General features: G+C 42.6%; 1 protein-coding gene across 1 annotated transcript in view; it reads right to left on the bottom strand.

Moving 5' to 3' along the window:
- Positions 1-21174, bottom strand: part of ZSWIM6 (zinc finger SWIM-type containing 6) — a 222108-nt gene extending 200934 nt beyond the window's left edge. The window contains exon 1 of the mRNA XM_064272349.1: positions 20517-21174. Coding sequence (XP_064128419.1) covers positions 20517-21159 — 643 coding nt within the window. The 5' untranslated portion in view covers positions 21160-21174. The remainder of the gene's footprint in view (positions 1-20516) is intronic.
- Between the last annotated feature and the right edge of the window lie 2894 nt (positions 21175-24068).

Below are 24068 nucleotides of genomic sequence, written 5' to 3'. Positions count from 1 at the left end.
TTGGTCTCATACAGATGGTTTTTCAGTACAGCACCACACATACGGGAAATATTATTTTTTTTTTTTCACTGATGAAGGTGTTTATTATCTCTTCTCTCTCTTCTCTCCATCTTACACCTGCTTATTCTCTTCTCTCTCAATCTACTTAATATTTTCTGATTTATGAAAGCACAACATGCATATTTTAGAACATTTTACGGGAAATATTATTTTGTGTGCCATTTTGCCATTTTGCTAGAAGATGATCTCAGGGGATAGTTTCGGTTCAAAACTTAGAGTGTCTCAGGGCAATAGTCTCAGGGAGTCCTCTGGTCTCAACTGGTCCAGTTAGCCTGGCCTTGTTTAAGAATCTGAGTACTGTTCTACATTTTTCTCTCGTTCTATACGGGACACCTACTGTGACCCTGGTCAGACCGACTGGTGTTGGTAGCTGGGTACCACCTAGTTTTGGTGTCTAGTTAGAAGGGGCTGTGGTGCATGTGTGCTATTAGTCCTGTGGACTAGTTTCTTCTCTGAGATTTTGGTTACCTGCTTACTCTTTTACTCCTGATGAGTAGAGACCAACAGCTATATCTTAGATGGTCACTCGCAACCTTTTAAGACCCCAGATGCTACTCATTTCACTACGATGCAGAACATGAACTTTGTGAACCATATTATGCCAACTGACTGAATTGTCCCATGAAACTGTGATCATTAAGTCTCCAGTTAATCAAATCTTTTTATTGATGCAAGTCACCAAAAGAAGGTAAGGCAGATCTTAGTACAGTCTTACAATTTGAAAAATTCAGAAATACAGATCTGAAATAGAAATGACAGTTTCCTATCTTCTTCCATCCTCTGCTTGCCCATGGTAAATATTCAGGGAAGCCTAGACTCTAAACTCCAAGAGACTAGGTTAATCCACGAACTACCAATTCTATTCATGGATAACATTAAAATTATTTTAGCTATCCTCCTTTCCATTTTCAGGACAACTCTAGAGTTCCAAGTAAAGAAAAAAATTATTAATTATAAGGGTTAAAAAAGAGGGAGATTAAAAGTGAGATTTTTAAAGCATCATTAAGCTCTTGATCATTTGTACTCTGGAAAGCCGGCAGACAAGCGCTGCTCTCATGGTCCACAGGCATTTCAAACACCAAGTCGATGCCGTAAATAGGAAAGAACTTTTTGATCCTCCTTGACAAAATGTCCTCCTTCATAGAAGCCCAATGAATCATTTCCAGTAACTGCTTTTATCCAAATGATGTTCCTACCAAAATGAAGCATATTGCTTTCATTGATCCAATAATTTTTACTGCTTTGGACATGGTCAAAAAATTTCCAAAACAATAATTTTCACTAGGTCGCTCTGCTAACCAAAAGGTCAGCGGTTTGAATCCATCAGTCACTCCTTGGAAATCCTATAGGGCAGTTCTACTCTGTCCTATAAGGTCACTATCAGTTGGAATTGACTTGACAGTAACGGGTTTTTGTTTGTTTGTTTGTTTTACATCCAAGAAATATTTCTGGAACTCAGAAATTCAGTGCTTGAAATTTGAGGGAGAAAAAAGAAAACAAAATACAAATCCCTGGAGAGTCTGCCTAATGATGTGGGTATTCGAACAGGCTGCTTCAAAACCTTTCAGTCACTTGGAAGAACCAAGGAGCTCAGGATTGTGGCAGAGGTTAAAAAAAAAGACCTAGAATTAGGTCCCAACTCTGTAAAACTCAGGTTTTGAGCTCTTACCTCCAAGTTTCTCTGCTATAGATTCTAAAAAACGTAAAGCTGGAAAAGGCTGGTCTCCTAGATTTTATTTGTCAAATATTTACATTGCGTATCTCTATGCACTCTTCTAAATACATACAGTAACTCATACAGTTTTAATGTTCATAACAACCTAATAAGGTAGGTTCTCTAATTAATCCCCAGTTTACAGATGAGAAAACTGAGGCACAAGGTTAAGTAACAAATCCCAGATCACACAGACAGTAAGCAGCACATAAGCACCGTACTGCACTACGCTGCTCTCCTGAAATCCATCTGACTTCACTTGCACAAAAAGCCTTCCTGTGGAGACCACACTGTGCATGTGCACACCCAGGGGCTGCGCCTGGGCCTGACCATCATTCAGTTTTACCTCCATTGTAGGCCTCACCACCAGCATGTTCATCTTCACTTAGATTTGTCTGGGGGAGCAAAGCCACGAGATCCTATTTCTACCGTCGTAACATATATACCGAAACATAAACTACAATGTATTTTAAATGTCTAATCTTTACAGATTCTCTTACATTGTGAAGTTCTATAAAATCATTACTTACTTCTCACCAAACAAAAACAATGAATAATAAATGTTAATTATAAAATAAACCTAGCAATCCTGAAGGCTATTATTTTCATAGTAGCCCTGACTGGCATCACAGAAAACCATCCTTCACCTGCACCTAGCCCTTAACCTTTCCGAAACACTTGCACATCAGTGATCTTACAGTTCCCATAAGAAGAGCAAGGCACTGTCCTCATCTTACATGTGAGTAACCTGAGACAATCAGGGCATTAAATAACAGTTCAGGGTCACAATTATTTACACTAACACTGAGGCCGTGGCATACTCTGTTGAATAATACGTGCTGTTTAGTTGCACTAGATCAGGCAACGATTATAATAATAAAGCATTAACAGTGAATAACCTATGGATAGTGCGATTTAATGGTAAAGAGACAGATTTGTCAAAAACACTTTCCTTCTCTGATTACAAATCAATACAAGATGATTATAGGATATTCAGAAAATATAAAAGAATGTAAGAAAATGATAACAAATGCAGAAAATTAGGTAAAAAGCATTCCATAACAAGAATATATTTCCCCTTTGTGTAAGTATTTAGAATTTATGTACTTTCATGTACTCCCATGTAGGCCTCTTAGCCTCATGATAGAGATGACACAGGTATCATTATTTCCACTTTATAAGGACTTGAGAAGGTTCAGAGAAGTGACCTGCCTAACAGTAGACACAAGTGGTAAGACAAGACCAACCAAGAGGACTCTAATCTGTTCACAGATCAGGCATCTTCTCTAAACTTACGGTCATTTGGTTAGCAAATGGTTCACTCACAGAGTGGCTAACTAACTTCAAGTACCTAAAATGAGCAGTGCTTGTGAACATCAACCTAAGGTAAGAAAACGTACAAACAGAATTGGCTTATTAAACAAACACATGCTGAAACACGAACATCAAAATAAGGAAAATTTACTTATCTGTAAATTGCAAAGGGGAGGGGGGAATGGACCAAACCCACATATATTAAAAATCTCTTTAATTGCTTCCTTTTGGTCTCAGAGAACTGACAGAAATCATGTATTTCCTATTTCCTGTCTGAAAGAGACAGAGTGGAGCCCACTGATGAAGATTACAGATAAGCCAAAGGTCTCCTTTCAGTCCCAACATCCTCCCTCCCTCCCTTCACTCTCTCCTTTTCACACACATAAACACAGAGAGAGAGAACAATTTTAAACTGATTTATAATTGCCCCCTTCCTTTCTGGGTATCAAGATACACGGCTAGGGTAACAGATGAATAATTTATAAGGATCAGCACAAAGCCTGTTCCTATGAGGTGGAGGTTAAAGATGTCCCAAATGTGCAACTTTTCCAAGCTTCTGTACCACTCCATCGTCTCTAACATCAACTACTCCCCGTCCCCTCAGTACTCTCCCTTCCATCTTTGGGTTCCTTAATTCGCTGCAAGGTTTCACAGAACTCATGAACCATACTTACAGTTAAGTGATTTATTAGGGAAGTAACAGGGTACAACTCAGGATACAATTCTTCCATCAGGACAGCTTCTTCTCAGTCCTGCCCACAGGCAGGCCTGTCTCTGTAGCATCGGGCCTTACCTCTGCCCTGCCTGGGCAAGTGTTACAAAGCTCCTAGCTCCCTGAGTCAACAAGCCCCACCACTGCCATCTCCCGCTGGTCTCTTGGTTCCTGCTGTCCTGCCCCACTATTGTTGTTACTGCTGCGCCGCTGTCTTTCGCTGTCTGTGTTACAGCTCCTCTCTCTCTCCGTGTCTCCCTTTAAGCCAAGCGAGATAGCAAAACCAACCAGTCCCCTCCTTAGGGTTCCAGACACCTTATTTGCATGGCTCCACCCCCACAAGGGTTCCATGAAACTTATCTGTATTAACAGCAAGCTGTCCATCCCACTGGAGGGCCACGAACACCTTATTTGCATAGTCCCACCCAGTCAATGTGTGGGAGTCACAAAGACTATGGCTAAAAGCCATATTAAGTAATTCACAAGTAACCATACATGTATCATCCAAACTGGAACACTGAGAACAATGAAAGAGGTGACTTCATAATCGTGCCAAGAAAACAGATACAAACCAAGAATGTCTGCGCAAGGGGGAATGCGTGGTCTCCCAATATCTGGACAACCCATCCCTTTCATGAGCCATGCATTGCAAGAACACCCTTAATGTTAAATTATCATTCAAAAGTTGCTTGGTGTATCTCCTCTTATGCAAAATCAAGTCTTAAGCAGATTCTACCTCAAGGGAAAGTCATCACATTTTGTAGACAAGTTTAATAAACCATTCTATTAATTAGCCAATGTCTTTTCACAATGTGTAAGATCTCATGGGACACTTCGAAGTTGTATGTGCTTTGCAAGCCATTTGAAAAAAATGTAAAAAATCAATTTTTCCAATTTTTAAAAAAAGTGAAATTTCAAATAAAATGAGAAAGCATTCCCTTATACTCTTAAAGATATTTACAATTCAAAGTTACATTCTTGGAAAACCCAAAAGCACTGCTCTATATGGGCATACTCAAAGGATTTTCTGTTTAGTAGCTGAAATCATCTAACAAATAAATAAATCACCTTTAGAACAGCTTTATGGCTATAACGCTGCTGTTAACAAGTTAACAAGCTTGGACAAAAAGCTCTCTTAAAGGAGAAAAGGAAAAATCCCTTACACAGTATCTGTACAAATGTACTGCAGACAAATCCAGTCCTAAAAACCAATCCACACTAAATTCAGTTGTCACAGTCCCATTCAAAATACAGTCTTAAGACTGAAGTACAGGAATCAGATTCAGAACATCTAATAGAAATTACAACTTGGAGCTATTTTTTTCAACTGCAAAAATTTCATACAAACACCCACAAGGACTGGAATATAATCTAAGCCTGTCATTCATTCAAAGTGACATTTCAATGTCTACCATATGCACACTACACTGGCACAATTAATACCTGACTGGTGGTTAAAGTGCTCGGCTGCTAACTAAAAGATCAGCAGTTCAAATTCACCAGCCGGGAGAAAGATGTGGCAGTCTGCCTCCATAAAGAACCTCTATGGGGCAGTTCTACTCTGTTCTATAAAGTCGCTCTAAGTCAGGATCAACTTAACGACAATGAGTTTGGTTTTTCATTTGGTTCTGTATTTAAAATTTAACAATTTTTTTTTGATCCAAAATATTCAACTTTTACTCCATAATAGGACTTTGTATTTAAATGTTGTGTGATTCTGATCCCATAAATAAGAATCGAAATATCCACTAAACAATGTAAAGCTTAGAATGATGACTCAGTAACAGCGTATGGCAGAATGTTTTTACATTTACTAGCACTCCATATTTTGTGTCCATTTGATGACAGGCTGCTGGTCCCTCTATCAATGATGCTTAGAAAACTGTAATCCTAAAGAGCATTTGATATTCCAATTTCTCGTAAGAAGAAACTGCCCCTCATTTCCTCCACTTTTTACATTAAATGATGAATTCCACAATTGTGTTCTCAAGTTTGGAGAAGACCATGCATAAGTCAAGCCAGTGTTAGTCTCTACAAGAATCTCGTGGAATTCCAGAAAGATCTACCCATTTTCACCAGACACACAACCACTGCCCCGCAATCTAGTAAGAAAGGCAAATTATCTACATGGATCCGATTTACTGTTACATATTTTAAAAACTAGCAGGAAGGTATAAACATAGAATATTCTAGATTTATTAAATAATGCTTCTTGAAAGAGTCAGGTGCAATGCTCTCTTTTAAATGATTAGAAAAGTCAACCAAAAAGAGTAAGCTGTAGGTCAACCAAACAGGAGAAAATTAGTTGTTTCACAATTATAAGATCAAAGAGGGGAAGAGCAACTTAAGAAGTTATTTTTAAAACTAGACTTTTAGAGATACAATGGCCAATCCATCCCTAAAAACACCAAAAGATAGACTGTTATCGTTGACTGGCCCTTCACAGGTACATTTGGAATTTTAACGTTCCCTATCTCTTACTGGAAGAATCAAAGGGGAAAGCAAGAAGTAAAAAATAAGTTTTTATATAACAGCATTAAATAAGCATCCCAGTGAAGTATAAATTCATTAAAGATGAGGGAGGAAAGGAACTTTCTATATTTGAACGTAGCTACTTGAATTTTTTGTGCTCTTATAAGCTTAACACACAGCACCACCATTCCCTCCCAAATCCCCACACACGCGCGCACACACACACATTCCTTATTTAGAAAATATGAACCATATTCTTAGTGTTGAAAAATAAATTTCAAAGGCAAGCACAAGAACTCAGAGGTTTCATGACATATCAAAATTAAAAGACAAGCCAATTAAGTGTACAGAGAGACCAAAGTTTATTAGTAATTGGAAGGGAAGAGTAGGGGGATGAAAAAAGGGGGAGTAATTGCTTAGGAAGCACTGCACTTCTGTTAAGGGTGATAGGAAAATTTGGAAATGGATAATAGTAGTGACTGAACATGATAAACATAACTAATGTCAACTGAGTTGTACACATGAAGAATGCTGAAAAGGCAAAGGATTTGTTACATATAAATTTACCACAATAAAGAGAGGGACAAGACAAGACCTTCCCCTACCAACAGAGAAAGAGCATAGCCCTAAGGAAGCCCTGAATCCTCACTCCTAGCCTCCAGAACTTTAGGACAATAAATTTCTGTTCTTTAAAGCCATCTGCTTTGTGGTATTTTGTTACGGCAGCCCTAGGAAACTAAGACAGTATGTGAATTATATCGCAATGAAGCCCATTCATAAAAAAACGAAGGGGGTAAAAAAAAGACAAGCTACAAATGCAAATTCAGACCTAACACGTAACAGTGAATTTTTCAATTTTGGTGAACATATACACAGAGACACACCATTTCAACAATTTCTACATATACAATTCCACACACTGCATTTTTAATAAACACATAATTATTAGCTCTTACACTACCAATTCTTTTCTAATACATTTAAAATTATAAACTATGAAATTTAAAAAATTATGTAAAAATAACGATCATGAAAAATCTTGGATGAAACTTAAATCTGTTGAAACAAGATTAAAAGAAAAAAAAAGCTGTCCATATGAAAACAAAAATATTCTGGCACATATTGATAAAATGACTAGTTTAAGCCCCTCCCCACCCCAACTGCAACAGTCCTTATGGAAAACAAAAATGCAATACTAGCCAGTCCTTTGGAATTTCCTGCTGTTTATGAAACAGCTTAAGACAAAATGACTTTTTAGTAAGTTGCTAAGAGAGATACAGGAGAACTGCAAAGAAACTGCTTTGACAAGCTCCAATAAGGAACGTCACCTGAACACTTGGCTCAGCACTAGTCAAACTACCTTGTGGGTTTTGGTTTTAATGAAGCTTGATAATTAAACTAGAGCTCATATCATTTATATGATTCACCTAAACAAAATCTAAATTACATTAAGGGTCCACAAAACATGCAGCAAATTACAATGTTCTATGGTTAAGCATTTGGCTACTAACGAAAAGGTTGGCAGTTCAAATCCACCAGCTGCTCCTTGGAAACCTTAGGGGGCAGTTCTACGCTGTCCTATAGGGTAGCTATGAGTCTTAATGGACTCAGTGGCAACGGGTTTGGTTTTTTTTGTGTGTGTGTGCATCATTAAATTATACATATGTGTGTATGTATATACATACATATATATACACATAAAAAGATACACAAATCTAGCTCTGAACCATTTTTGATATACCTACCATAGCCTTCAAGTAGTCCCTGGGTGGTAGAGTAAATACTCTCGGCTGCTAACTGAATTTGAGTCCACCTACAGGCACCTGAGAAGAAAGGCCTGGCAATCAACTTCCAAAAACCAGCCACTGAAAATCCCATGAAGCACAGTTCTACTGACACACAAGGGGTCGCCATGAGTCAGAACTGACTGATCACAAGTGGTTTGGGTTACCATAACCTCTAACAAAAGAGACTATGATTCAATTCAACACACTTGGTACTCTATCCGCCAAGATAAGTCTTGTATTTCCTAACGAATTTTTTTTTGTTTTCACCCCAAGTAAAAGAAATAAAATGCTCTTGAGTCAGCAGCAGCAAGTGCCCAACCTGCTTTTATCCACAATATAAGCATCTCTTGCTTAAACATGTAAGGGTTTGAATAAACTCTACAACATCTGCCTTCTGTATGTTATCAGACCAGCAATTCACGTTTCACTAGATCCCTTAACTTGAGCTTATTTCACAAAAGTGAATTCAGCAAAATTAATCCAATAACTACCTTAAAGACAAAGTGAAGAAAAAGCAATTTGATTCTATTTCTAGTTATTTTTGGCCAATTACTTTGTGCGACCTTAAGAAGGACATCAGATCAATGCAGTGACTAAATGTTGTTATGCCATCCAACAGATCTAAGTATATTACGCCACTATGCAGTGGATAAGCAAATAGTCATCATCACTGTTTCTATTCATATTCCCAGTACATACAGTCCACAAAGGACAAAAAACCAAACCCACTGCCATCAAGTTGATTCCAACTCATAGCGACCCTACAAGGCAGAAACCATACGGTTTCAAGCAGCAAGTAATGGATTCGAACTGCCAATCATCCCTAACGTATCCTCAGTACACTATAGAAAAACTAGAAATCTGTAATTCATCATTCCGCTTAACGGAGTCCCCTCCAAAGATACACGTTCACACTGTGACATTCTTTTCACTTCTTTCCAGAAAATACAACGTTTTCATTTTGACTGTAAATGGTAATCAAGTTAGTTCTTAAATTCACACGTGCACCCAAGAGTTTAAAACTCAGTTTGCAAATACGATCTGCTTGAGAGTCTATAAGATCTAGACCTAAATACTGATAATTAGACCAAAACCTAGTTACTTTCTACTAGTATGAATAAACAGAAAGGTTTTTTATTTGTTAAACATATTACTACAGCATTAACCAAACCTAAATACACACAAATGTGTGTCAGCAAAGAGAACATTGACAACTACAGAAAAAACAACACATTTTAGAAAAAATATCTGATGGCATCTGTAATTATATAAACCAATTCAGACTCTTCAACAGCAGTGAGAAAATTAAAAGATGCCCAAGGCATTTAAATAAATCAGGCAAATTTCATACCTCTTGATGCCACCACAAAATCGTAATTATTGACCTTGATATAAGTCTGACTTGATAAAGCAATTCTTAAATCTTTCTCCTATCTAAAATATTTAAACTATATGTTACATATTTCAAGATTATTTGTGATTACTACTATTAAAAATCATTACTTTCTTAAAGAAAACATGCACGTACCATTTCAAAAAAGTACAGGTAAGTAGAATATCACGGGACAGAACGTCTGAAAATTAGTTCAGTTTAATAACTGAAAAGTTAGGTTTTTGACATTTGCCAGCAGTCCCACAACGAGCTGGCCCTGTGCCATCATGGTCTGGTGCCAGCCTGATGTAGGGTGTGGCTAAAAATAGCTAAGCAGCAGCTGGAACACACAGGTCCTTCTGACCTCAAGTTTATTTCCCTAAATTGGGGGTGGGGGTGCAGGGGGGTGACAACTGCAGGGAACGAAGGGAATGGAATATACTCTCTGGGTTGGTATTTCCTACATATTCAGATTTCTTGTCCTTTTTTTCTACCACTCCCTCCTCCTCCCCACCCCACACCACCCCCAAAAAAGGAATGAAGAAGAGGAGACCGGGAAGGTTGGAGGGGAGGCAGGAAGGACAGAAAGAAAGACGCTGAAGCTCTGAGACAGATAGGTTCAAAGCCTCCCCCCCATCTCCTAACTTCAAATCTTACGTGATTGCACCATAAGCACAATGCAACCATTGGTCACTTCAGACCATGGCTTTACCATGGCCTAAAGAGTGTACTGAGCCCCGGTGGTGCAGTGGTTAAGAGCTCGGCTGTTAACCAAAAGGTCCAGCAGCTGCACCCTGGAAACCCTATGGGGCAGTTATACTCAACAGCAACAGATTTGAGGTTTGTTTGTTTTTGTTTTAGAGAGAGTATAAACCAAAATCTCCAGAAGACTAGGCAAGCAACTGGGCTGAAGGATATCAGACAAAAACCCATTGCGGTCGAGTCAATTCAGATTCATAGCGACCCTACAGGACAGAGTAGAACTGCCCCATAGGGTTTCCAAGGGGCAGCTGGTGGATTCAAATTGCTGACCTTTTGGTCAGCAGCCGAGCTCTTAACCACTATGCCACCAGGGCTCCACACAAAAATTACACAGGTGATACTTGGGGAGGAAGGAAACAAGAACTATGAGATGGTATTATGAGTACAAAACCCTAAATGCTAAGAAAGCTTTAAGAACCCTTAAAAATTTTAAATCCTAAAGAAATGGGGCTAGCATACCAAACAATTTGCTCATAACAATCAGATTACAATATTTTGGTACTTGAGTTTTAGGGTTTTATTTTATGACAAGTTATTTATAAAAATCAAGACCACCTTCTTTGCAGAAATGATTAAGGGATAGCAGGAACGAAGGTTCAGCAATGACCAAATAATAGTACTGTCATCAACCTCTAAGGCCCTTTCCTAAGAAAGGTCAATATGAACACCAGAAGAGGTTCTAAGCTCTGCCCTTCAGGTAGTACAGTGGTTAAGAGCTTGGCTGCTAACCAAACGGTCTGCAGTCTGAATCTACCAGCTGCTCCCTGGACACCCTATGGAGCAGTTCCACTGTGTTGTAAGAATGCTATGAGCCGGAATCGACTTGATGGCAATAGCTTTGGTTTGGGTCTTTTTTTAATACTTTGTGTAAGGAACCCTAGTGGCGCAGTGGTTAAAGCACTCGGCTGCCAACCAAAAAGGCCAGAGGTTTGAACCCACCAGCTGCTCCTAAGGAGAAAGATGTGGCAGTCTACTTCGATAAAGATTACAGGCTTCGAAACCCTGTGGGGCAGTTCTACTCTCTCATAGGGTCAGAATCGGCTCAAGGCAGGAGGATACTTCATTTATGAGCCGTGGTGGTGCAGCAGTTAACCGAAAGGTTAGTGGTTCAAATCCACCAGAGGCTCCGTGGGAGAAAGATGTGGCAGTCTGTTTCCGAAAAGATTACAACCTCGGAAACCCTATACGGCACTTCTACTATGTCCTATATGGTCGCTATGAGTTGCATACTACTTGATGGCAACAGATTTGGTTTTTGGTTTACACTTTGTTTAGGATTCCTGGTCATCTGCTAAGTGCTCAACTACTAACTGAACATTTAGCAGTTGGAGAAAAGACCTGGCGATCTGTTCCCATAATGATTACAGCCTAGGAAACCCTCTGGCCAGTTCTACTCTGTCACATAGTGTTGCTATGAGTCAGAATCCACTGGATGGCACATGACAACATACTCCATTTATAAAAATTCTAGCAAGCATTTAAAAGGTACCACTTGGCACATGAGGAATTCTAAATAATTGTACCAGTACAACTATAAATGAGAACTTAAAACTTGCTCCCGGGAACTCATTCTATATACTATCTTCTTAGGCCCATTTTCTGTATAGTACAACCCAATGTTAGAGATCTAACACCAATTAACAATGAAAAATGCTTCAAGTAAACAGACTGTTAAATAAGGCAGGATCAAGCAGTGAGTAGCCCGAATTTTAAGAATGTTAATTTACTAAACGAGCTTTCAATTTATCTGCTCAGCATACCTGGTTAGTAAAAGTTTAAATTTACTGGCAGGTTCTACTGCATCCTTCCAATTAACATTAGTGTTTGCCATGAGCTGAAATCGACTTAATGGCTACTAACAACAGTAACTGCACAGATAAAACTATCTCTTTCAAAGAATGTCGATGTCTTTACCAACAACTAGATATAGTACAATTTTTAATCACAACATTTAAAAAGGGCCTTAAAATGAGATAAATACATAATTCCCTAAGCTTATTTTGAGAAAATAACTTTGCTGCATAAATACTATAATTAAATCTAACCTGCGAGTTATTCTTTTCAAGTTAAAAACGTCACACGGAAGATAATCAAAATCAGCAGCACAGCCATTCTCCAGAGCTGAAATTCATTCATAAAAAGCATTTTTAAAATGCAGAGTTTTTGAAGGTAAATTTTGAAAACACTTTTTAAAGAAAAAAAAAATCAGAGGTATGATCACATTTTAAAATTCCTGCCATGGTGAAAGTCACTCCAGAAAGTAGCAACTATAAACCTAAAGATGAACTGTCTAGAACAGTTAATCATGCATCATCAAGAGCAGTATTGCTTAGAGGGTAAGAGCACCAACTCTTGAGCCAGGGAGCCTGTATCTGGCTCCCTCATTTATCAGCTGTGAGATCTTGAGCGAGTTATTTTCTCTGTGCTGCAGTTTCCTCATCTATAAAATAAGAATATAACAGTGCTTACCTCATAGGGCTGTTGCTAAGAGATATAGAGTGCTTAAAGCAGTATCTAGCACACGGTTAAGTGTATTAAAGTGTTAGCTGTTGTTATTACTACTACTACTACTACCAGCAAGTGTTCTAGCAGTATTAAGAATCTCACTGTAACTCACGTTCAGCTTCCAAAGAAGCCAAAAACCCCAAATCATACAGGAAGTCTTTAAAGGTGAGAGAGGTTACTAACATTTTGAGGCAACATCAATTAGGTCAAAGAAGTGTGTACAGGTACATGCATAAGGGGTACAGTTGGTATTTTACTATTTACTGGGGATGGGGGTGTAGCATATTAAAAAAAAAAAAACATGAGATATGTACAGAACAGGTCCTAAACAGACACTACCGGACAAGTTTTCACAGACAGACTAAATTCAGAGCAGTCCAGTTTTCAGTCTTATTAACTTCTGTTGTTCTGGATAAGCATTTTAAATTTTCAGTAAATATGACGTGAGCATGCACGCACATTCACGTACACTCAGACAGCTGCACAGCCTTGTACAGTCAGCAATGGTAACTAACTCTTCCTGAATTCTAACCTCACCTTAGAATATCATTACAGCTTCCAAATGCCTACAAATATTTTACACTAGCATGTATTTAGCAATCTAGAATCATTGCTGAAGTGAAATCATTAGAATTTAGCCTGAAACTAAAATGCTCACTAAGAAATACTTTATAATATCCAGTAAAACGTTAGCCAAATCATCTCTCCAACACCCGGTCAATTCACATTTAAGAAACTGCCTGAGCAGCTCAAGCAATGGAAAAACCCAAATTCAACATTTAACTCTGTCATTTACTATGCCACTCTGGGCCATTTACTCAGCATGTCTTGGCATCCGTTTTCTCAACAATACAACGGGAGAAGCTGAAATTAATGTTATCTTTTCAGCTCTAAAATCTTCATAGGTAGATAACAGCTACCTAAGCAAGAGTATTTTAGAAAAACAGCTTCTCAGCTTTTAGCATATTCTGTTTGGGGAAGAAATAAAACAAATGCATCGGTATACAGTATACACTGGTCACTGGAATATGCCTGGCGTAGCAATAATCTAGACGACATCTGGGTTCACTTTTCTCCTCTTTTTCCCTGCTTGCTTGTGAACACCAAATTTGTTTAAAATGTACATATATAAAGACACAGCTATACTGTCACAAAACAAGCTGTCGCTTAAGAATTCCACACATACAAAACATTTAACATGCCCTTGGCAACAGAGTTCACTATCAGCTGAAAGTCAACCACAATGACATTAAATAAATTCAAAGTGAAAACCAGCTTGCTTTAGCTACCTTTACCAGCTGAAAAAAAAGTAATAAAGGAAACATCCTATTTTTAAAGAACTGAAAACCATGTATGAAGCATTTTCTTAGCAGAACACAGGGCACTAAAAGGAAAAACTGAAAGATACCGGGTTTCTTGATTTGTTTTGTTTTTAACAAATCTAACCCACACATTTCTGAGAGAGTCTGGCTAGGACTAAGAAACACAAGCCTCTTTTCATGGGACAAATCCATGTAACATGTTTCTCCAAATTATCATTTGATACCGATTTTTCAGGGGATTAAGAGCCTTCCCACCCATTTAAAGGAAGAAATAACTCACTTTTTTCAAATTTACAGTAATCCCCCAAAATTTAAAATATGTCAAAAAATTAAAGAAAACTGTTTTTTTTTCTTTTTTCAGAGTTATAGTATGACAATTTGAAAGGTAACTAAAATGGACTTGTGGATTTCATGCAGTTTATTACTATTTAAAAAATACTTGCCTATAATCTGCTTTGGTTCTAGGATATGTAAACTTACCTATCCTCTGTGTTCTTTTCTAGGATATGTGTCCTCTTAAATGTAACAGTTGAAGGTCAGCCACAGTTCAAGTTTAATGCTATAAAAATTTCTAACGCTGAATGAGTTTGCTTTATCATATGTATGTTAGATATGTTTCTTAAAATAAAAGTACCAAATTCAATTTGCCTCAGTGAAAAAAACTGACCTACGGTCTAAAACAAAAATGTAAAGCGGGTAAGCTTGTGGAAATAGTACAAATCAAATCATTTATTTTTTTTAAAGGAACAGCTTTCTTAAAACATCAGTCATTCCTCTGCTGCCATCCTGTTCACGGAACATATTACTAGCTGAAATCTCACGTTTTTAACTAAACCTTTAATATAAGTATGAGCAGAAAAGATATGCTGGCCTACATCTTTCCAGATAAAACATTTAGAGTTCAAATTGAGATAGCAATTGATTGGCCATTGTGAAAAGTAAAGAGGCCCAGGATAAACATCTTGAAAATTGGCTAGGATGTACTAAAGACAATGACTTAAATTGTTCAATTAATTGCAATAGTTCTTCTACTAAAGGACATGCTCCACGGGCATCCTGACATTTTAAAAGGAAAAACATCTAAGTCTCACAACTGCAAAAATGATGAAATGCAATGCGCAGTAGAAACAAAATGGAGATGGCCTTTTCCTCTTCAATCTAAGGGTATACCGATAAAACAACTGTGTGGCAAGAAATGTTTGCTTAACTCAAATCTGTAATTCTACCTTCCATGATTGGTAAACTCTTTGGATATGAAAACCATTCCGTTCCCGGAAGACTGAGATTTCCTCACTGGACCAATACAAGCCATCTGGGAACTAAGCATTATAACAAATCCCAAGGTTTCCTCACCTAAAATTGAGAATTTAACTTCCCTCAGAATAATGCCAACCTCATATGACGTTTGCAGGTACTTTCAAAACAAGATTGTAAACAAAGCAAACAACTCACATAAAAAGAACATGATAAAAAATATGTATGCAACTGGTTTCAGAATTTCTTCTTTTGTGTACTTTTTCATTAATCAAAAGGTATAAAAAGTGTAAGATCCAAAATTGTTCTATATTGTAATTTTAACCTTGAAAACACATTCAATGAAATGTACTGTCATCAAAACACCCAATTCCGAGGGTGCATTTAGAATCACATCTTATATAGAAGTCTCCAGTCTGTAAAGAAAATCAAAACACTCAAAGGAAGGCCAATAAATTATCTAATTAAAATGTTTTATCCATTTCAGTGATTCCCTCTTAGTGTCTTGTGACCCCCCCCCACCAAAAAAACAAAATTTTAAGTTATAAATCTGAAAAGACCTTAAGAATGTTCAGTCAGCTCCAATTCAGGGTAACCTTCTGTATAAAAGACTAAAACATTGCCCAGTCCTGTGCCATCTTCACGACTGAAGCTGTTCTGAATCCACTGCTGTGGCTGTTGTGTCAATCCATCTCATTGAGGATTTCCATTACTAAAGTATTAATCAAATTCCCGACAAAATTCTCTTCTCCCAAAAGTAACCAGAAAAAAAACAGCTAGTTCTTTTAAAACTTATCTCCTTCCTTCACACACAAAAGACCCTAAATAATGCTTAGACATTTCCTTCTTCTAAAAAACTAGTCACAAATAAACTGTTTCAGAACGAAAAAAATGAATGTAAACCAAGTATTCAGGAAGAAGAGAAGCACACTTCATAGACACACTCTTAAATTAAAAAAAAATAAACTCAGAACAATTTTTCCAAGATTTTTTATTACAGAAGTATATGCTTCCAGTTTTAAGGAAAAAAAATTCAACCATACAGATACACATAAGGTATACAGTAAACTCCTACCTCCAACTCTGCCCATTGACTTGACTGTCCCCTTCCGACCAAACCACAGCGACCTTATAGGACAGAAAAGAGCTCCCCCATAGGGTTCCCAAGGCTGTAATCTTTTCGGAAGCAGACTGCCACATCTTTCTTCCATGGAGTAGCTAGAGGGTTTAAACCACCAACCTCTTGGTTAGCAGGTGAGTGCTTAACCACTGCACCACCAGGGCACCTTCCTCTCTCCAAAGGTAGCCACTATTCAATGGTTGCTTGTGTGGCCTTCTAGATATGTTTATGCCATCCACATGGGAATGTATCTTTTTTTATCTTAAACACAAACAACATATATAAACAGTTCTTGGCTTATTTTTAAATGAAACATTCTGGTCACTTTTCCTTGTCAGCATATATAAATCTACTTCAGTTGTTTTTCATGGCTGCATAGTATTCCACTGAGTCCTTAACCAGTTCCCTTCTGGTAAGAAATTTAGAGTGACTCCAGCTTTTCAGCATTGCAAACCTTACTGCAATGAGTATCACCGCACAAAACATCTTTGTGCGTTAATATCAATACATCCAAGGCTAAATTCAAATTCCTAGAAATGACACCAAGAGACTATGCCAAGCAGCAGTGTAGGAGACGTCCTCTTCTCCCACTTCCTCAACCCATGTGGCTATTGTCTACCCATCTTTTTAGTCTTCACCAATGTGGTAAATGACAACAGCACCTCATCTTTATTTATATCTTTTTATATAAAAGTAAAAACCTTTTAAGCTTATTAGCCATTTGCACTTCTTCTGTGAAACGTGTTACCCATTTTTCTATTCTGATATTCACCTTTTTTTTTTTTTTTTTAACTGATTTGTAGGAGTCTTCTGTCAAGAAAACCAGCCTTTGGTCAGATGTGCTGCAAATACTTAACGAAGTTAAATACTTGTCTCAGTTTACGACGTTTTTGGCCCTATACAAATTTTTATGCAATCAGATTTATCCGTCTTTTCTTTTGTAACTGAAGTTTCAGGTCGTATTAGCAAAGCTCTTCCGAGGTGTCCCCAAATTTATGTGACTTCTAAACCACCACTTAACTGATATTGGTAACATTTACACACAAGCATCTTCAGAGACAGTTCCTTCCAGTATCATTAGTTTAAAAAAGAAGTTTAAAAAAATAAGCCACACTTTCCCTAAAACTTTTCTATAATCAACTGATGGACAACTCTGTTCCAATTAAATACTGCTTACAACTACTATACCAAAGGTTTTTTATTCTTTAAGTTTCTTCTTAAAATTTACGAGATGAAAAATAACAACTAGCAAGTAAGCTTAACTTCTGGCAAGTCCCAGTCCAATCCTTAAATAATCTTCAACATTATAGACATAAAACAAAGTCCAACAACTCATTTTCCCGTATTGTAGCTGTAATTCAGTCATGTCTATAAAAGTCAATGAATACTTCCTGTATAAACAAACTTGTAATTCTGCAATATCAGAAACTGCTCATGGTGCTATCAAGAAAGTTATCAGTTCTTTTCCATTTCAGGTTCTGAAACAATGAGATTACTACCTCAAAATCACCAACTGATCCAATGAGCCTCCTGAATTAGTATGCCAATTCCAGCCACCACTTAAAGTTAAATTAGATGGTTATTCCCCATCAACAAAGGAAAAAACAAAAATTCTGGTCGTAAGTTTTCTATCTCACAGTGCCAGCTGCCCGGCATTTGACAGCCTACCATTTCTAAGCTGACTGGCACAACAAGTAATAATACAACTTGGAAATCAAGGAAACTGGCAGAACTCAGAGGGGAAAAAAGAGTATTTTCCACAATTTGTACAGGACTTGTTTAGCATGTATGTAAGTGCTTCCGAAGTAGTGGTCAACTCTGCAAACTATATGAAAAGCATCATGTCACTTCACATCAACCACTGCCAACTCCATTCAGTGGCCTCCTTCCCCTTTGGGGACTCTACAAAAAGTTACTATTTTCTTTTATAACTACTCACCCAGGCCTCTTCCACTGATGAAAGCAGGCAAAGCCCACGCTGTGTGGCTGTCTCCTAGAGAAGATTGCATCTTTTATTTATTGCCCCTTGGCTTTATTTTCACAGTGAATTCCTAGCTTAAATGCAATCAGCCAAGAAACCCTCCCTATGTGCTCTCCTGTCATTCCTTATTGCTTGCAAGCAGAGTCAAGCACAGGGAAAGAAGGAAAAAAAAAAAAAAAAACTCAACACTGCCAGCCAAGCCATAAAAATTCGCAGACTCTAGTCTGCTATACTGGGAAACCATAGATGTGCTTCATTCCGTTTCAAACCGGCAGGAAACAAGAAGGGGGGGGGGAGTGAAAATAGAATAACTTTAAAGAATGTTAATTAGGTTTTTAAAAAAAGGAATGGATAAAGGTAACCTCAAAAGCAGAACCCCCTCTAAACAGAAGAAAAGGGTTCTGAGCCTCGAAAAGACAACACTGGGGGCTGCCTTTCGACAATAAATGACCATGCATAAAATCACGTTTGCAGATGACATTAGAATTCAAATTAACTAGATAGGATTAAAACAAATCTTAATTCTCTCTTAGGGCCCCTATCCAAACTCCCACCCCACTTCCAAAGAAGAGAAAGATAAAAGGAATTGAAGGCTAAGTTAAAATCAAAGAAACAGAGGTGTTTCCAAATCGATCCCTATTTATTCGGTACCGTATTAATAGCAACAATTCAAAGTAGACAGTAATAAGGAAGAGGATAGAAAATATGCTGTTTGCAAACGAGAAAAATATGGGGAAAAGGGAGTCTCACTACAGCATTGTTCTTTTCAACCTGGCTCAAACATTCCCAAGCTATAACTGAAACAGATCTAAACATACCTAAATATATACATATATATGTATTGGGTGGGGGAGCTTTTCAACTCAGTGTTTAAAAAAACTCTCATGGTCTGTCAGAGAAAGGAGGGCTGTGCAGCCTTAAATCACAAGTCTTTCTCTTCCCTTTGTCAAATCCATTCTACTTTACAAACCCTGAAAAGAAATAGAGAATCTTTTGTTTGGTTTCCCCTTTGCGAAGGGTGATAGAAAACTGAAAGGGCACAAATAAACATGAAAATGAGAACAAAGTGCCGGGTCGTGTCCGGCTGCCCCCGGGCAGCGCCGGGAGGGATGCGGGAGCGGCTGCGAAGCTCCCCTGCCTGGCGCTCCCTCCGACTCGGCTGCGAGGAAAAGGTCTGTAACTGCTCACCACGGTTCGCACGGAGGAAGACGACCTAACCAGACAAAACAGAGACAGCAGAAGCCACCAGGCACCGCCGAGGCCCGCAGAGGGGCCGTCTGAAGCCAGCCCGACAGAGAAGGGACGCGCCATTGGCTTCTTCCCGGGCTCGCGCCCTTTAATTCGGGGCGTCCTCGGGAAAACAGAGGTCCCCCAAGAGCTGGGTCCACCCCGCCGCCGCCTTTCTCCTGCGCTGCTCGGGAGACAGGCGCGGGAGGAGCCGAGGGAAAAGACCTTTAAATCCCGGAGCGGCCGGCAGAGCCGCCTGGGCCAGACGCCGCAGCGACCCTGGAGCGCCGCGGCCGGCTCACCCGTCGAGCCCCTGAGAGCAGAGGCTGCCGAGTGGCATTAAAGTGCGTTCCCCTGCCCTCACGTCGTAGGGGGGAGGAAAAAAGAAAGAAAAAGAAGTGAGTGTCAAATAAGAGAGAAGAGAGAGAGCGCAGAGCGCGGCCGGCCGCCGGCTCGGCCCCGGCCGGCATTGTCTGTGTGGTCCGCGCCCCCTCCCCCGCCGCACACGGCCCCGCCATACACACCCTCTGCCGGAGCCCGGCCGTCCCCCCGCGCCTTTGTCCAAAGCCTGCCCCCCAATAAAGGAGAGCTGCCCTCCAGGATGTGCTCCCCGAGCAGAGGGCGGGGAAAGGAGAGCGGACTAGGAGCACCCGACACCCACCCCGCCGACCCCGCGCTGGGGCGCGTCCTGCTGATTCATTTCCCACTCGCGCTGGCCCGTCCGGGGAGACGGGGCGGGGAGGGGCGGGGAGGAAATGGGCGCTCCGCTCGAGAGGACCGTCCGGGCCGGTGAGGGGACCCGGCGAAGGTGCTGGGCGCGCGCCCGGTTAGGGGAGGGTCCGGGGAGGGGACGAGTGGCCCCCCAAAGGGACTGACGGACGGACAGACGGCCCTGCGGCTGCCCCGTGACTCACCGACTTGCAGAACGTTGTCGACGCAGCCGCTCTCCAGCAGCGCGATGCCCCGGCGGAAGGGCAGCCGCGTCTCGTCGCTGCCGTCCGCCGCCCCGGCAGCCCCCACCGACGGGGTCCCGGCCCCGGCGGCGGCAGCGGCGGCGGCGGCGGCCGAGGTGGCGGCCGGCGAGGACGAGGAGCCGCCGCCGCCTGCGCCGCCGCCCGTGCCGCCGGGGCCGCCGCTGTCGTCGCCGGGGCCGCCCGCGGCGCCACCGCCGGTGTTGAAGGACGAGTACATGCAGATCTCCCGCTCGCTGCGGGGGAAGGACCAGTAGACGATGCGGCGCTGCACCGGCTCCGGGATGCGCTCGAAGCGCTCCTCCACGCGCTGGAACGGCCACTTCTCCGCCACCCTGCGCGCCGCGATGTCCAGCAGCGACTCGGGGCTCTGGGTCTTGCCCGGCGGCAGCAACCCCAACACCGCGCCGCCCCCGCACGCCGCCACCGTCGCGCCACCCGCCCGCTGGCCCGGCCGACAGGCAGAGCTGTAGCCACCGCCCGCACCGCCGCCACCACTGCTGCCCCCGCCGCCGCCCCCGCCGCCGCCACCCGGCCGGCAGCACAGCCGTTTCGCGGGAGGAGGCTGCTGTCCGCGCTCCGCCATGACCGCGCCGCTTCTAACCCGACAGCGGAAGTGCCGGGACCCTATAAACGGCACAAGGAAGCGCGACACACACACGCCGCGACGCCACGCTGCCATCTAGGGCCCACAGCTCCTTGTACGGGCACAAAAGGTGGGGCCTCCTCCATGACGTAGAGGCTGGGGCGGGGCCCCGATAGAGGGAACCTAGGGCCGGGGGCGGGCACTATGCAAATCGCTGGCTGAAACATAAATAGAGCACTCGGTGGACACGGGGGTGGCGGGGGCGGCCGGGTTGGATGCCCGGTGGGTTGTGAGAATGTCAGGCTGCTGTGACGTGGGGGGCGGGGCTCAGGCAGGGTTCCCGCGGGAGGGGGCGGGCCGGCGGGCCCGGCCTAAGGTGGGTGGGTTTCAGCGCCCCCTGCCTACTCAACTTCCCTCTCCAGCTCCTTTCCCTTTGATGTCCGACAAGTGAGGACGCGCCTCGTGGGTCGCTGCGGGGGAGAAAAGGGGATAGTGGGAGGTGGGGGAAAGCAAGGAGGAGGGGTCCGGGCTAAATCGGGGGCGGGGCCGGCGAAAGGATGCCCCACCCCCCGCCGGAGCCTGCCCGCCGGGGGAAAAGCCTTTGGGCGGAGGAGGTGCTTTCAAAACAAAGAAATGCGGCGTGGAGCCCGGGGAACTGGGGTGGAGAGGAAGGCGGAGGAGGTGCGGCTGCGGCCAGGCGGCCCCCTGCTTCCCCTCCAGCCCGCCCGGGGGAACTCTCCCCACCCCCAGCCGGGACTGCGGCGCCGGAGAAGGGGGAGGAGGGCTGCGCTTGGCGGCTGTTTTCCACTTCACTTTTGCAGACCCGGCTGGGGAAGGAGAGTGCCCGCGTGGCTGCAGCGCGCCCAGCCCCGACCTCCGCGTCCGCTGTTCTCACGGCCGGGCTGGGGGCCGAGACAGCCAAGTGATCGAAAACGCGCCGAGCGAGCGCTCGGAACCTACCCCGCCGCCGCTCGACTCGGGTCCTGAACCGGCCGCCCCGCCCTCGCGCTCCCTCAGCCCCTCGGGCCAGGAAGCCGCCCCGCCCGGGCAGAGCGGGGAACTCGAAACGTCACATTGCCTTAGCGGCCGCTCCTCCGAGACCCCCCGCTCTAGGCTCGACTTTCTCACGCTTGAGGTGCAGGTTACACCCGGGCAGTGGATTTAACAAACACCTTTGTGAGTACACACGCGCCGCGAGCGCGCGCGCACACACCCCACGAGCTCGCGTGCACCCTCGGGCGCGCACCCGCGTCCTCACAGCTCAGCAGGCAGCGGCCGGCGGCCCGGAGCGCGCTCGGGGCGCTCTTGGCTCTGCGGCCCGGCTGCGTCCCAGGCGCCGGGCTGCGGGGAGCCCAAGCGCTCGGTACGCGTACCGCGCACCCTTCTGCCCCGGCAGCGTCAGAACAGCCCATCTTCCTGGGGAAAAGGAGTGTGGGGGGCGGGCGAGGGAAAGCGAGCGGAGAGCGCAGCTCGCTGGAGCTTGGGCGCCAGCGAAAACGGAGAAGCGAGTCCCGGTCTGAACCAGGAAACCTGCGGACATTGTTCTTCGCACGTCCCAGAGCTCGGTCAAATCTCCGAGCCCTAGGCTTGATTACCACGTTAGAGACATCCTTATACTTTGTTCCTATCTTATGTTTTTACTGTAAATAGTGTTTCTGATAGTGTCTTTATTGTTGGAGATAAGCCGTATCTCCTTTGACACTCGCATTTTTTAAGGTTATTGCCCTGCCTCGTTGCCTGTATTTAAATGGATGGAGAACTTCGGAGGTGTAAAGAAAATCGCCTTCTCAGGGCCGAGGCCGGGGAGATGTCGAGCTCCGGGTCTTGGCTCTTCCCTTCGTCAGGCCTTCACAAGCCCCAGGCTGCAGGTCTCCAGGGACGCGGGCTGGCGGACTTTCCATAGCTGCCTTACTTGTTAGGAAAATTTTGGTGACATTATGTTTTTGTATTTCCGTCTGTTAGCCTTCTGGGCACATCCTGGCCTGGGCGGAAAATTAGAAGATCTTTATGGAAGGAGGGGAGGCTCTAGATACCTGAAAAAATGTAATAAAAAGATAACGCGATAGAAGAAAAAAGTAGGTGGAAAAGTAAAATACAACTTGGGCTTTATTCTGTCCTCAAAAACAGCCATGACAGCATTTAGGTTTGTATCATATTGTATAGAACACCAAGCATTTTCATGTATATACACACAGAATTACTGAGGTAGAAATTAAAGATGACAAACTGAGTGCCCCCAGACGGGGTAAATGACTAATTCAGGGTCAAACGGGGTGTTAATGGAAGACAATAATTCCTATTGAACAGGAAAATGAACACCTTTGGCAGTACGTAATTTTAAAGACCTCGGTCTTGTAAAGAACTAGAGTCTGGACTTAAGGTATCCTGAGAGATAGGAGGGCTCTAACTGAACTTTCCAATTCAAAGATAGATTGCAGAGCTACCCACTCAGCCTGACCCCGCTTGCTCTTACCTGTAGTCTCTGATACCACAATCACTCTTTCCGTCTTGAACTGCTCTCCTTCAGATTTTCCAGGCACTCTGCTCTCCCAGTAACATCTCCAGTTCATCTTTCTCTGCCTCCTTTTAGGGTTTCCCTTCCTCCAAACTGTTTAAGGGACACCCTGCACTACAGCCTATCATTGCCCTCTCTCTCCTTGGTGACCTTCCTCTTGAAGAGCTTCCACCATTCACCCCAGAACAGTTCTCCTCCCACTGTCTCCGCCTCGTCAGCTCACTTCTTTCTTTCTGGTGGCCAGCTCACTTTTCCATCGCCACCAGGATGCCGGTGGCCACTTCCAACCCAAAGTACCACCTTTCCCCAGAATCCAGGTTCTTTTTCTTCCCATGAATTGCCATTACTGTTGCGACCTATTCTTAAAACCCTGTCTTTTACTCCGCTTTGTTTT

Source organism: Loxodonta africana, chromosome 2 (assembly GCF_030014295.1).
Source record: "Loxodonta africana isolate mLoxAfr1 chromosome 2, mLoxAfr1.hap2, whole genome shotgun sequence".
Classification (NCBI taxonomy): domain Eukaryota; kingdom Metazoa; phylum Chordata; class Mammalia; order Proboscidea; family Elephantidae; genus Loxodonta; species Loxodonta africana.
This window is presented reverse-complemented; position numbering and strand designations above follow the sequence as displayed.